Source organism: Bactrocera neohumeralis, chromosome 5 (assembly GCF_024586455.1).
Source record: "Bactrocera neohumeralis isolate Rockhampton chromosome 5, APGP_CSIRO_Bneo_wtdbg2-racon-allhic-juicebox.fasta_v2, whole genome shotgun sequence".
Taxonomy (NCBI): Eukaryota; Metazoa; Arthropoda; class Insecta; order Diptera; family Tephritidae; genus Bactrocera; species Bactrocera neohumeralis.
In genome coordinates, this window is record NC_065922.1 from 78,838,428 (window position 1) to 78,853,650 (window position 15,223).

A 15,223-nucleotide genomic window follows, 5' to 3' on the forward strand; every position below is an offset into this window, starting at 1 on the left:
TTGAAGTCAAATTGACGCAGCTGTTTTAATTGACATTTGCAAATCTTTTTGCGAGTTTTAAACATCCCTGTTTCCCGATTCAGTCATATGTAGCGGAACCGGAATCATACTAAAATGGTAATGTCAGTAGTTAATAGTCCTCAGACTGGTAAAGTGTTCATTTTCAAAGCTGTAATTTTTCATATGTACATAGTTGGAATAGAGACCTATTTTCTTTAAAAGTTGTCTTCAATAAGTAAGTATATTAATAGAACGTCTACTATCCTTTCTTGATTTTATGTGGATTATTTTTTATTGTAGTCTATTGCGAGTTGAACACAGGAAACGAAAATGCAAAGTTCGATATAATAAAGATATATAGAATTTTGAGGTTAGCATTTTTTTTTTGGTAAAATATTCTTTGTGCAAAAAGTTAAGAAATTACTAGTTATTAGTAAACTCTTTGAAATTAATTTAAGTAGAGAAAATCGCGTCTTATGTTTAAATATGCTAAAAAGAGTGCTAAACGTAAATCAAAATTAATTTCTATGTGCAAGCTTCATCAAGAAATACATACATATACACATAAGCATAAGCGGAAAATTTTCTAATGGCTGCCTGGATAAACAGGTATGTAGCTCTGCAAGTGTATTTACGAATATGCATCCTTTTTCAACCGTGGTTATATAATTATTTATAAATAATATAACATAAAATATGTCTGATAAGTTTTAAAACAAAAAATGGCAATGTTTGCCATAAATTTTGCTGTCGCTGATCCTATAACTACATAACCTTCAGATATATATATTGCTTTTCTCTTTAAAATTCACTGGAATTACTATTAGGTATATTGGGCCCAATATACGCTCTTTCCCAAAATTAAAGAATCATATAAATGGCTTTGATTAATATGTTTTTATTTATAGTATGAATATCTACGACTATTTATACATTATTGGCTTATGTATATTATGAGTATGTGTGCAAGAATATCGATCAAGTATTTTTTTAAAATACTACTGTTTTCAAAAGTAGTTTGTTTTTTCTCTAAAATAATGTTTCAAACAAAAACTGCTTTTTTTTAAATATTTTTCTAAGCACATCTGCGCTCATAACTATGTATATCATATACAATAATATTTTGATGTCTTATTACATTATTCCTTTTTACCAAAAGTTTAAAACTTGCAGCAGTAAAACTTTACTCGGTTCGTACTTAATTGAAAGTGTTTCGGTTGTATTATTTTTCAAACTCAAAAGCTTATACTAATATCACTATTTCTACCAGCAATTTTATAGAAATATTTTTTTTTCATTGTATATACACAGATCCAATATATAATGAAGAATTTTAACAAAACCTTTCTATTTATTACCTTCCATGTAAATTGCAGTATTATTATAAAACTAGTTCCAATTTTATATTTGAAAACGAAAAATTAGATATTTGTATTATAGTTGCACAAATGTACATTCATAAATTTTGTTATCGATGATTAGTTCTCTTGATTTGTAACGTTGTATAGTATTTCCATTTGCTGAATAGATAAAATTTTATAACTCTTAAGGTGCATATCAGAGAATGTTGTGCTTTACTTATTGCCCTCAGTATTGATTATTTGTATTATAAATCAAAATCGGTTCTCTTTAAATTCAATACAGAATTACTAAATATATATTCTTGTTGAGTATATAGAACTAAAAATAAGTATATAAGTGGATATCATAAATAAATATAATATTATGATATTTTGTAACAAAATGCACTGAATACATCCAGACGTGTAAACATGGTCTTTTCTGAGAAATTAACCAATATAATTATAAAATCAACTGCGTTATTGCACATTCAAAATGCAGTACTGAATTTCAATATAAATATTAAAAATTGTTGAAAATATATATGATACTTAAAGTTAAACAAATATTGCACTAAAATCAGATTTATTAATAAGCGCCTAATAGCACATAACTTTTATATAAATTTGTATCTAAATTAGTTTTGCTCTTTGAGCTGCTCAACGAAACTTACACACGAGTGTGCAAGTAACAAACTCTATTTACAAGTTCGTTCTTTAATGTGAGAATTAAATTAAAATTAATAACAAATACTTTCAAACATTTTTTTTTTCAAATATATATGAATATATTTATGTATATGTATGATTTCAATATGTGCGTAAATTTATTATGGATTTTGCGGTCTTGACGCTTTCGCATATTAGCATTCATGTAAATAGTGCTTATATAGTATATGTATGTAGTAGTAATGTAAATAAATATGTTTTGTGTATATGTACACTTTATTTAGTGTGTGTGAGTGGAAGTTAATGTACTTCTGCATGTGTATGTTTTGATCCTTTGCATCTAACTTTATTGGAATTATAATAACTGCTTATCCTCAAGTCACCTCCTATTTTCTAGCGTAAGCGTGTGACTATACATATGCATGTATGTCATTGATACGTTACTCCTGGTGCAAAGGCAATAGTTTTTTGTCACCTAGGAACACATGCATACATATTAAATAAATATATTTGCATATGGGTTTAATGCAATCGTATTATTTTACTGGTATTGTCTTATTATTTATCGTTTTCTGTTCCTTTAATTTTATCAGTAAACGTGAATACATTCTTGTATATGTATGCGTATATTAACAACTAAAAACTGCATTATATGTTTAATAACATATGCACATATCTATAGTTATCGAAAATTATCTCTTGTAATGGCCTATAATAACTGAACTATGACTGGCTCAATTAAGCACATATGCTCGGCTCCACGAACTGGCAAGCGATTTAAGCAAAAATGTCGGATCATATCGGGAACAGCTTCAAATGGACGACTAAACTGGCCTAAAATGTATTGGCCTGATTCGTTGCGTTGGATACGCATATGCATAAATCCTTTGGCACCCCTAAATTTATTTCAAATTATTATATATTATATATACATATAAGTATCTTTGTTTTCAAAACGTTTTCTTTTAAATACTTACTTAAGTGAAAGTGAATAGTCTTGCTTGGTGGATTCGCAGTTACGCACAAGGAAACTTCCTTCATTGAGTGGCCGTAAGGTATTTTCTGCTTCGATGCGAGTAATGGCTCCATGATACCAACTTTATCGAAAATATTGATTACTATGGTTTTAACATTAATATGTAAAATGCATCTTACCCTTGGCGCTCAAGTGGTATGGAAATGTCAATTAAATCGACAGCCGATGTAAAGCCTTTTCCTATGTTAAGATTGAGTTCTTTATTGTTGGATGAAAGGCCTCGTAAGTCGAGACTACCGAATTTATTTGTTGGTCGCGGTTCATTAAAGTTTAAAGTTAAGTTTTGTCGAAAGATAGCACCGTCTGAGCCAAAGAAAACAAATATTTATATTATACTACTCTGCAACACACATTAATCGGTATATTTTAAAAAATTACTTACCTAACTTTAAGGAGATTTTGTTTTCATCACGCATTGAATGACTAGAAGATGCTTGTGACAATCCGCTGGATTCAGTACTATGACACAAAAGCCCTGTTTCTGTTTGATTCGTGCGAAGTCGTCTTCTCAGTTTCGGCATGTCAAATGGTAACTCGCCCAAATCCACAGATGTGGCACTTCCGGATGTACAAGCTTCCTAAAAATAAGTAATGATAATCATTTAAAGTTAGAGCTATAGTTGTTTTTTCTATTTAGTTACCTGTTGCAGAGCTTTTTTTCGTCTTAATTTTGGCATATCAAAAGGTAAATCACGTAAGTCTTTGGGTACCCCGCATGAATGGCCAGCAGTCGCAGCTGCGCTGGTGCTACTCTCATTTACTTTGTCAGACTGTGGGAAGTTAAGCTTTGAAAGACTAAAATTTTGAATACCAGCACTCAATTTGGAGTCTTCGCGCGAGTGAAGTGAAATGCCACTGTCCGAACCAATAATTTCATCGGTTAAATTGAGAAGTGTTTTGTTTGCGGGCAGCTTCTTTTTCTTTAATATATCTATCGATGTTTGTTGTAGGGTTTTTGTAATTTCAACATTTAATGTTGAAGTGTGGGAACCTGTTTGGAGCTGTTGACCAATTTGCGTAATTTCCTCAGGGGAGGTATGTTGAGTTTTATTTTGTTCTGACAATTCGGAAGCTGGTTCTTGGGAAGACTTGTCTGATATTGGACTTAAGATATGTAATTTTGAGTGGACAACAATAGGTGCTCGCAAAGGGAGCGCAACGCTCGAGCTACCAGATTCAGAGCTATGTGAACTCAACGAGGTTGAGTTCCTTGATTCTGAACTGGAAGTACTTCTATTTCCTTCACTGGTACTCGACCGCAAAGATTCCATGCTGCCACCACTACTCGATGTGGCAATGCTTTCGGTCGAGGAATAATTATGTGGCCTGCGACCGTCATTTCCCACATGGTGGCGGTGAGAGACGTGGCTTTTTCTTAGTTCCAATACTCGTCCCGATTCAATAACAAATGAGCGAGGTCTGTTCCGACCTCTTGAACTGTGGGATTGTGTAATATTATGAATGTTTCGTGAAGTTGAAGATGGTGGATTAACGTATGCGCTATCTGTAATGCTATTTTCATTACTAGTACCCACAGATACAGCATGTTGATGTTGTTGACGCAAAGAAGACTGTAGTGGAAGACGTAAGTCTCGCAATCGTGGATGAGCTGGATTAGAATATGGCAAGTTCGGAGCACTTTTTATACTATTCATTAGAAAACGGTCATGTTTTCCTGGAAATTTAATCGGTAATGGAGCAGTTGACGGAGGAGATGGAGTGTATCCACGAATAGGTAATTGCGATGTAGAAGTCGATGGTAAATCCGTTTGTTGGCCATCAATTTGATCGCTAACAAGTACTTTCTCGATGCCTGCTGTTATTTTTAAAATATGAGTTTCATAGTCAGCATCTTTCGGAGGGTCACCTTCTGGAGGGAAAGCCGAGAGTGGCGAACCATTTCCACTGGCATTTCCGCCAGAGTTGCTGCTTTTCTCTTGTATGGCATGATTCTTTGAATTTTTTAACCTCTTACCTTCGAGACGAGACTTCACTTGTGTAGTTTTTGTAGGGCGAGGCTCAGGCTTTATGACTGCATCAGTACTACTGTTCGGCTGAAATAATACAGAGTGATTTGTAACTCGATCAACCTCGTCAAGATCGTCGTCCGATTTAGCTATTTTACAATCAAACGCTGTCTCATACAATTGTCGTGTTCGGCTAGACATTTCGTCGTCGTCTGCCTCAGCAATTGTACAATTTAATTGAGTTTCACTATTCTCTTCAAACACATTTCCAATAGAGGATTTGAAATTGCTTATGTCTGGTACACAGTCAGGGCATTCATGTACGCCATTTGGATGGACATAAAATATACTACGTGGTCGAAAGAATTCGTCAATGTCGTCTCCAACAGTCGGTGCAACACAGGCGCAGATTGCCGGTCCGAACTGTTTATGAGGAGGCATCGACGAATTGTCTTCCGCAACTGGCAGAACCTGTAATTTTGCAGTCTGATGAATACAAGTTCCTGTGTTCACACCTGCGTTAATTGGCTGAATATTACATGTTTTTCGAACTAAAGCTAAAGCCCTTGCATGCCACTGTCTACGCTTCTGACATTCACTACAATCAGATTCTTCAGAAGTTGAAGTGGTAGGCGAATCACAACGAATTATATGTACTCCCTCCTCAGTAAATGAGTAGCGTTTTGGTGTATCAATAGAACCAATGTCTGACACTAAGAGTGGCTTTGCAGAGCTTCCATCTTGTTCAATCTGATTATTATCGTGCTCTTTATCCTCTGGTATGTCAAGACTTGTACTTTTACGATAAAAACCTATATCAATAGATGAATGTGTCAAATGCGGTGGTTCAGACACAGTTGATTGACGGCTTTTGTTTTTTGTATCCTTATCGGGCGGTCCTATCTCGTTATCTTTGGGTTTTAATATGTCCGAGTAGTAATATGGTGACGGATTTCTTTTGCTAGTATCTGATGGGGCAGCTACCAATTTACGAGGGCTTCGATATAATTGCGAAGGTAATGCTTGTACAAGGTCGTCAGAAATGCTATCAGGTGAATTAAGCTCAGGAACTTTTATTGATTCATTATTTTCATCACCCGAAGACTTAGGACCTGATGAATCTGCAGACAAATATTTCTTCCACAATTTTAATCAATATACTTGTATTATATTGTCTCGAACTTACCTGAACTGCAATTAAAACGCTTGGTTATTTTTTGATCTTTAGCGGCGCTAATCTGATGCGCAGGTCGTTGATGTTTGTTTATCCTTCGCTTTACTCTCTTTTGTTTCTGTTTCTTGTGACGCTTGGAATCTTTAGGATCTGAGTAACCTTCGATAAGTTTAATCGATGCGTGCTTTACTGTTGTGGGAAGAGGAGGATGTGGTTGAAGAAGGAATTGCGGTTGCGGTTGCGATTGCGTTTGATTTGTCTGGTTATGTGATTTTAATTGAAAAGAGTGGTTGTTTAATGCTTGTAGGTCAGTATGTTCAGATTGATTAGAATGTTGTATGCTATTCGAAACATGTGTAGATGGAAGTATATTTAAAGTGGTCTTGTTTGGCGGTAACGTTGATAAAGATGCTGATAGTGGTGGAGGTGGTAGTGCTTCCAAGTCTTGAAATTGAGGTTCTTTCCTTTCGTTTAACGTAATCTGCATAAATATTTAATAAAATAATTACAAAATCGCAAAATTGCATAAGTATGTATGTATTAGCTTTCTGTGTGTGGACTTGAATCGTTTAACGTAATCTGCATAAATATTTAATAAAATAATTACAAAATCGGATAAGTGTATGTATTAGTTACAAATTCTGTGTGTGGACTAGGATGAATCCAATGCTCTGGATTGGTTGGAATAGCTTCTGCTAAGCATGGATCAAAGCTGGACGGCCGTTTCTTAACAAAATCAACTGGTAAACTGTAATCGTCACAGATGGCAATCTGAAGTGAAAGCAAAAAATTGTGTTAATATTTGAATTTCTGAAGTATGTATTATTACTGCTATAATACGAAGGGAATTTGACTTGCGCACCTCAAAATATAATTGTAAACGATATAGCTTCCGACAATCATAACAATACCACTCAAGATATTTTTGCTTTCGTGCATTTTCTTACTAGTAGAAGGCGATAACCCAATGCATTTGTCGTGGAAAAGACGAGAACATGGTCCAGCACATTGTACAGTCATCTCATTTGATGAAAAGTTTATCCAGCACCGACGACAAAACATTTTATGTATTTTTGTTTAATATTAACTTTTACGACTAAATGTGCACATCTTTACTAAAAGAGTTACCGTTTACTATTAACGACATTTCCTTAGCATTACAATATAGTATCTCCTATCACATAACATTCTATCCTAAAATAAACCGTACGTGAGGGGACACACATACATACATATGTAGATTTCAAGCTCGAGGGTATTAATACATTTTGTAGAACGAATGCTGTTCCTCTAAAGAAATACTATTGAATGTGCGTTCTTTACAAATACAAAATATGGCTTGAGTTATTTTTTTTTTTTCGCTGTAAGGTGTTTACATTGCTTAGATGAATGCGTCAAAGGAGAGTAGGCGTAGCTCATGTTTTATTTCGCATTCTTTTCATAAGATGTAGCTTGCTCATTAAAGTGACCGCAACTACACTTACATATACATATATGTATGTAATATCTTAAGTTTTTAGGGTATATTTATATGCATATACATATGTACTTATTTAGGTATTGAAATGTAAAAAGTGTAACACAAGTAATGATAGTTAACCCAAATAAATTTTTAACCAAATACTTAAGCAAGCTATTTATTGAGACTTTTTCAATGATTCATTTTACCCAGATACATATGTGTGTTTGTGAATATTAATATGAATATATATGTATATTATATAATATTTATATTCCTAACTTTAACAGAAGAATATCAAATTAAATTCGCAGAAACAGAACTAGTTGTTCTATAACTAAACCACTACCCACTGATGTACGGGCAACCATAGAGGAGTACGTAGGTGATTATTCGGCAAATAAGTTTCACAAGTTTTGTGATGACAATCGACTGAGACATTGGGAAACCCCTCAAGCGGGTTCCAAATGTGTCCCTTTCTCTTTTTATCAGCAACGATGAGTCATGAAGGTCGTGACGAAAACAAGGTATATGCTGTGGCGCTGTGCCTAGTATTTCTTCGAAATTTCGAATTATTTGTACACATGTATGTATGTACATACATATGTATATTCATTGCATTATATTTACATTCGAAGAGAGTAAAAGCGTCTGTTGAAAAGTAATGGCGAATGCAACCGTTCTTTAAAAAAAAACTTCAAGTTAAAAAATAAACCATAGAAGTACTTACAAATTAGCACTTCGATGCTGGGAAAATCAATCTAGTCGTTAATACGTATTTTTTATTGTTTTTAATTAAAGATTCATGTGTTTTAAAGGGATCAAAAACAAAAATTGGAATCACGAAATCTTTCCACTGTCGATTTTTTCAACATGTGCAACACACAACGATAATCACTCACACACAAGCGGATATACGCAAATGAAGAGGTTTTAGTGAAATTATGCGGAAATGGAATATATTGTATATTATCTCACCTTTTACAATTTCCAAGATTCACGAAACCTCAAGACTAGTTATACAAATATAAAACTTTTTTTTACATTAACAATAAAGTAAATAACAAAAAGGAAAAATTTCCAAAAAATTTTGTATTGAAGATGGATGGACTGTGCAATAGTTAAAAGCCGTTCCACAACGTTGTGGTGATATGTACGGTTTGTGTTCTACTTTGGTAATATGCGACTTTTCACTGCTTCGCTTACAAAATTGGATGTATCCACACAATACATTTCGTTTGTAATTTATTTTCAATTTGAGTTATGAATTATATTCACGAACCGGAAGGTAGCTTTATGTTTTTGTTTTTCTATTAAATAGAATAAAATGTTTCACTCATAAGTAATCTGTTTATTTCACTTGACGTTGACTTTAGAACTGCGGATATAATTTGCAGAAAGACATTTTACATCAAATTCAACCCCTAACAGCGAAAAAGTGGGGTTGAAGAGCTGCGAGAGCGATATTCGATTGCGAAAGCTTTTGCAATACGGATTCAGACTCTCTTTTGAACATTATATTCGAAAGTATGGATGTGAAATATCGGATCTAAATTTAAAAAAGTAATTAGTTGTGAATTTTTTAAATTAAATATAACATATGCATCATCAGTTTTAAAATATATTTACATATTTATTTATCTATATCTTCAGACATGACGTGTGAAAACGCGAACTTTTAAAATTTGTTGTCATGTAATATTTTAATTAGTAGATAAATTAATTAATATAACATTTTAGTTTTGATAAGAGAGATAGGTCAATAGGAAATTGCATGTAATTTGAAGTATCCATCCACCTATGCTATGCTATATTATATGAATCCATATTTTATATTATTTTTTTATATTTCGTACGTATGCATCTAACCAAAAATTATAACAAATTTGAATGATTCTCCTAGTACATTTACGTACATGTATATATGTATGTATGTATGTCTATTGTCAGTAATTAAGACGAATGATTGTCAGGAAATCCGTTTATAATGAATTCAAAATGCTGCGTTTCAAATTCGTGACACATCCAAGCATCTTTATGAACTATAATTGCATGTCTTTAAGTATATACACACATATGTACATATACGAGTATGCCTAAATATGTACACCTATCATGTGTGTGTTATTGGTCAAAACTTAGCATACAGGGAACAAATATGAGTAATTTTTGTATGTACATACATATGTACATAGTACATGTAAATCGCCAGTATTCAGCGATTACGCTGTCGCCGGTAGATATATGGCAAATAAGAGTTTGTTCTAAACGCATCTACTATTTTTTCGGTCTTGCATTTGTGCATTCTACCGTAGCTGTGCGCTTATTCACAGACAATTAATACGTTGTTAGTATGTTCCTACATACATACATATACATATGTATATATATATATATATATTATGTTCGACTTCTCAACGTTAAATTGGCGGAAAATTACAAAAAAAAAGTAAATTTACATATAAAGAACATACATTTGCATATTGTCTTCGTATTTTTTGAAGCAAATATTAAATCCAATGCCTAAAAACTCACATGTACATATATATTATTCTTCTGTCGTACATATTTATACTACGTCTGCCTATTAACAGTGCAGAACTATTTTGGTTAAAATGAACGCGTACATAAAATGTTACCTTTTTCAAAACAAACCACATCAATTTAAAATGGACGGTTAGTAAGAAAAAATAGGGAATGCCAAAAAATAAGCGAAAAACATGTGCTCGACAATGATTAATAATGCATAATATAGTTTCGACTTGTTTGCCAATTATAAACTTCTAAATTCTTAAAAGCAGATTCTAATAATAGCGTTGATCTTTTGATCTTATTAACAGTAATACAAAATACAGTCAAGCCGGATCAAGTGAAACGTGAAAAGTCACAAAACTATTCGAATATCATAAAAATGTATTCAATTGGTTTATAAAATTAATTTTATAGTTTTAATTTCTTTTACTGAATATAAAGCAGAATTTTATGAAGTAAAGAAAAGATATTTTTTTAAAACAAAATGCAAGAGATATTAAATTTAAAATTGAAATGAGAATGCTAAACTTAACCGAGTTTAGCTGTACAGTGCATGTACATACATAATTTTAGCATATCGACTTCCTTGTCGAATTGTATTTATTAATTACATATAACAATTTGCTTGTATGTATACTCATAAATATCGATAAACTCATTTCGTGAACGCTTTTAATTTCAAAGCTTGATTAATTTGATTTCCTTTAACACGTTGAGATTTTAAGTCACAACACAAAAATAGTTATGAACTTATAGTAATTTCTATATTAAAAATAGTTCCTTCAAGACTTCTTCGTATTAAATTGTATGTGTTCTTGTTCTTTCGATGTTAGAGTATTGGTGTCATCAACTGACAATGAAAAATCAAATTGCTTGAAGTTAAGCTAAATGAAAGAAGAATAATTTGATAATCCTATGCCATTTGCGATATTCTGCTATAAAAGAATGTACCGCATGGCTTACAATCGGCAGTCTCTTTACAGTCCCCGTCAGATGCGAAGTAACCGGAACAACAATTCGTCAGTCGTAAATAAAAATAACAGATCTTAATTGTTTATAAAAATGAAAGGGGTAAATAAAAAGTTAGTTGATATAAATACAATATGTACATATATTAATACTCTCATTTAGCAAATTGCATTATTTATCTTGTGCGAGTACGTGTTATTCTCAAAAGTTATGAGCCTAGCTCCGCCTTCTTTGAAGTATTTACCGCCTGGAAATATTGGTGTTCCCTCTCGCCAATATTTGGCATCTGATCGAGACAGAAACTTGCACTATAAGAGAGTGAATGAAGCGCCGAGTGTTACAGAATACGAACGTGGTACTGGTAGTGGACGAACAAGATATGTTGCAACAAAGCATATACAGGTACCTATCGTCAGACAGGACTACGTAAGCGATTCAAGCGGAAATTATAATTTTGGGTAATATGCTTAAAAAAAGCTGTAAACCTATAGTTATTCGACATGAATATTTTCATAACCCAAATATGTAGATTCGAAACTGCAAATGGTATTCAACGCGTTGAATCGGGGGATATTTATAACAAACCGCAAAGCTCACTAAACGTGGAAGGTTCATATTCTTACACAGGAGATGACGGTCGTACATATACCGTTAAATACAGAGCTGATGAAAATGGATTTCATGCAGAAGGTGATCATTTACCAACGCCTCCGCCCTCACATAACCAGAATGGTGTAGAAGGAACTTTCTCTAGCAGTGGTTCTCAAAACAAAGCCAATGTTTACTCACCCTCGATACAATATCTACCACCTCAGCGTTTTTATTCGAAGCGGCATTAGAAAGATATTATTGAAAGTGTTTTTTTTATATTTTTTTGAGATGGCTGGTCATCCAAAATTAGTATCATATTCATATTTATAAATATATATATATGTGTAGCGTAACAGATACTCCTTTCATTGTTTACGTAGATTTAAAATAAAAACTTAACACTTGCATTTTATTTAAAGTTTTAATATCCTACCTGTTTTTTCATCGTATCTGTTAGTTCATCGATACACTCCTTTCTTTCGAATCTTTCGAATTTGAAGCTATTAGAGCGATAAAGTTCGTTATCTTCATGCCGTCGATTCCGGCATAACCGTCGCATTATAATATTACCACTGCCACTTCCTCCAAGTCGTGGGCTAGTTTAAATGAAATATAGTAAAGTCTAATAAGATTTCAGTATTTCAACAAATAATGAAGTACATAATTATTTGGAACAATAAAAGTTCTCACATAAACTTTGCATATTTGCTGGTTTAATTGGGATTATATTGTATATAACCATATTTTAGTGACTGTAACGAAAAGTATAAATTGTTTTAAAGCCTTCACTTTGCTAGATGTTACATTGTTGCACAAAGGAAATTATTGAAGTTCCCTTAAGAGGGTTTGGAAGACAAAGGCATGCGTATATGCGTATGTACAAGTTTTTAGATAAAAGGTGTGGATACAAGAATCTATGTATATATGAGAGTAGCTGGGACTGGCTGAGAGTGTCTGCGAAAGTGAAAATAGTCAAGCAAAACAAACATCTGCAGAATTTAAAAAGACGTATTTGGGCCCTTCGTAATAGGTATGTACATACCTACATACATATGTATATGTACGTATATGTATGCAGTAACTATACCTGAATACATGCGTACATAAGTTATTTATATGAGTTAATTTATTTGCAGCTGCTGGCATCTTTTTAATTCGCAACTGGTCTTACAAAAACGGAACCAAATTAGTTATTTTTGAAGTTTTCGTTTATAATAATAAGGGAGTTCATATAATATAATTTAATATTAATATGCATGTTGGGAATAGTTCGGGTTTGTTCAAAGACACTAAATGCTCTTATGAATACAAAAACCTAAATCGTTTAGTAATATCATGAAGGAACCCTTAATAAATATTTAAACGGACGACGGACTAACAGAACATAATTATTAAGCATTAGATTAACTATGTCAAATATATTGAGTTCAAGATTCGAAATGATTATGTACCAATTTCATATTAACTACTATGCGTACCCGCATGGCTTGCAATGAGTCATGTGCAAATCCCAGTTAAGGTGAAAATTGAACATGCGAAGTTTCGCTACGGCTCGTTGCCGTAACGATATGTCTGGAGCAGCTGATATGGCTGTTGCTGTTGCTGTAGTGGTAGTACCCGTTGCTTCTTGGCTAGAATCCACTTCCCGACCTGTATTAGGGTACATCATAACTGTGCCACTGGGTGCAGAGGTAGCCATTACCCGGCTTGACGAAAGCCTTAATTGGCGGTGATGACGGTGACTTCCAATTGTGGCATCAGAAGAGTCTTTTATTGTGTAAAAACCACCAGATGATCTAAAAATAGTTTTATTTATTTTTATTCGTAACAAAAACACAAAATCAAATGAAGACTTACGACATGTTATCACCACCGCCTCCTCCGACACAACTGACTCCACTTCGTCGCGAACGACTTTTACGACGACGTCGTCTGCGCCGATCAGATGATGCATGGCTATGGAGGACGTGTTGGCTCAGAGATTTTGGATATTGCGATGGTATATTCTTTCCCTCGGTAGCTGTTGTTGGTCCACTGCCTACTGTAATTAGACCGCTTGCTGCCAAGCGACGACCAGTGGCAGTACTGGAGGGCATGTTGCCAGTGTTGTTTCCACTCGCAGCTGTCATTCCCATATTGCCATCGCAAATACCTCCCCCCGAACTTGTTGTGTCAGCAGCTTGTGTGACGGTTGCTGTTTTTGACGAACGACCACCAAAGCTGTGATTAACTTTGCGCCACATACGTTCCATTTCAAAGAACACATATGCTTATACGTTGATTGAAGGGGCTTGCAATATGCACGTGATGTTCGAAAGTAACTATGACAAATAATGTTGATAGAGCGCTGATCTTACTTTTTTAATATAGTAAGGAACCATTTAAGTTATTATAATTATTTTGTTTGAACTGTTTAGACAAAAGGAACCATACAAGTCGATTTTGTTTGATTATTTATTTATGTGTTTTTGATTTTCTAATTCATCAATTGTTACTAAAGCATATACATACATACATGTACATGCGTATATTTTGTAATTATTATATTTTTTTATTTATTCCGCACGTTTGCAGCGCTGCTGTGAATTTTTACATTTGAAATCTGCATTTATATACATATGTCTATGGGAAATTTGATGTACATAGGTATTTACATATATACATGCTTATTTATTGGGGTATACTCTATAAACTCAATTTATTACAAGTAAAATTACCTCTGCAACATTTCAGAGAATAATAATTATTATTATAAAATAACACAACTTTTTAGAGAATTGCCCTAATAAAAAAATGAGTAGACACGATTAAAGTCTGTCTACTGAACTGAGCACCTTAAAGGAATCGCATTGTCATTGCAGGAACTTAGCTTTGTAGTGCACTACAGTTTCTGCCAGAATGTTGAATACATAGTTATTTTCGTATACTTTTGAATAGTTATTACACTACTAGTTTGAATTATCAAAGGCATTAATTAACAGGATATCGAATTGTATCAGCAAAAATGTAAAGACCATACACATAAATATCGCTTTTGTAACGTATACACCAAGGATAGGCCGACGGATTTTTTTCTGTGGTGAACACAATCACTCATTTTACCAAATCACACACATTTTTCCATAACAATCGTCGTAAAAAAACAAATATGCGCAATTGTGTTTTTATTAGTTTTAAAATATTGAAATGTATTTTATGTATTAATTGACAATTACGAAAATAGACACGTTTTTTGGAAAGTATTAAATTTTTATGCACTGATGTATACAGTACTCGATTCTCAGCAAACCCTTCTTCACGAATAAAATTTCCACCATAGGAAAAGGTTTGCTCTGTTGGCTCAAAGCTTTTGATAGAAAATATTTTAGAAAAGCTTTTGGTTCACTCGCCACCTGTCATATGGCAAACATCAACAATTTCAATGCATCCTTTGGAAGGTGGTGGAATTTCCTTTTCAATTTATTCGAAATCAACCCTCGCACAATT

At 33.3% G+C, this 15,223-nt stretch overlaps 2 protein-coding genes across 2 annotated transcripts; one reads left to right on the top strand and one right to left on the bottom strand.

Moving 5' to 3' along the window:
- Positions 1–874: 874 nt before the first annotated feature.
- LOC126760358 (uncharacterized) lies at positions 875–15,018 on the bottom strand. The gene is made up of 10 exons (XM_050475940.1): positions 13,595–15,018; positions 13,216–13,533; positions 12,171–12,333; positions 6,823–6,957; positions 6,199–6,667; positions 3,687–6,133; positions 3,428–3,623; positions 3,165–3,348; positions 2,987–3,106; positions 875–2,905 (listed from the first exon to the last, which is right to left on the bottom strand). Exons 1-10 carry the CDS (start codon positions 13,987–13,989, stop codon positions 2,719–2,721), a joined length of 4,614 nt encoding a protein of 1,537 aa, XP_050331897.1. The 5' UTR covers positions 13,990–15,018; the 3' UTR covers positions 875–2,718.
- Positions 9,033–12,090, top strand: LOC126760362 (cuticle protein 2). The gene is made up of 4 exons (XM_050475949.1): positions 9,033–9,208; positions 11,011–11,248; positions 11,309–11,604; positions 11,676–12,090. The coding sequence occupies exons 2-4, from the start codon at positions 11,240–11,242 to the stop codon at positions 11,983–11,985; spliced, it is 615 nt and encodes a 204-aa protein (XP_050331906.1). The 5' UTR covers positions 9,033–9,208; positions 11,011–11,239; the 3' UTR covers positions 11,986–12,090.
- Positions 15,019–15,223: the final 205 nt, after the last annotated feature.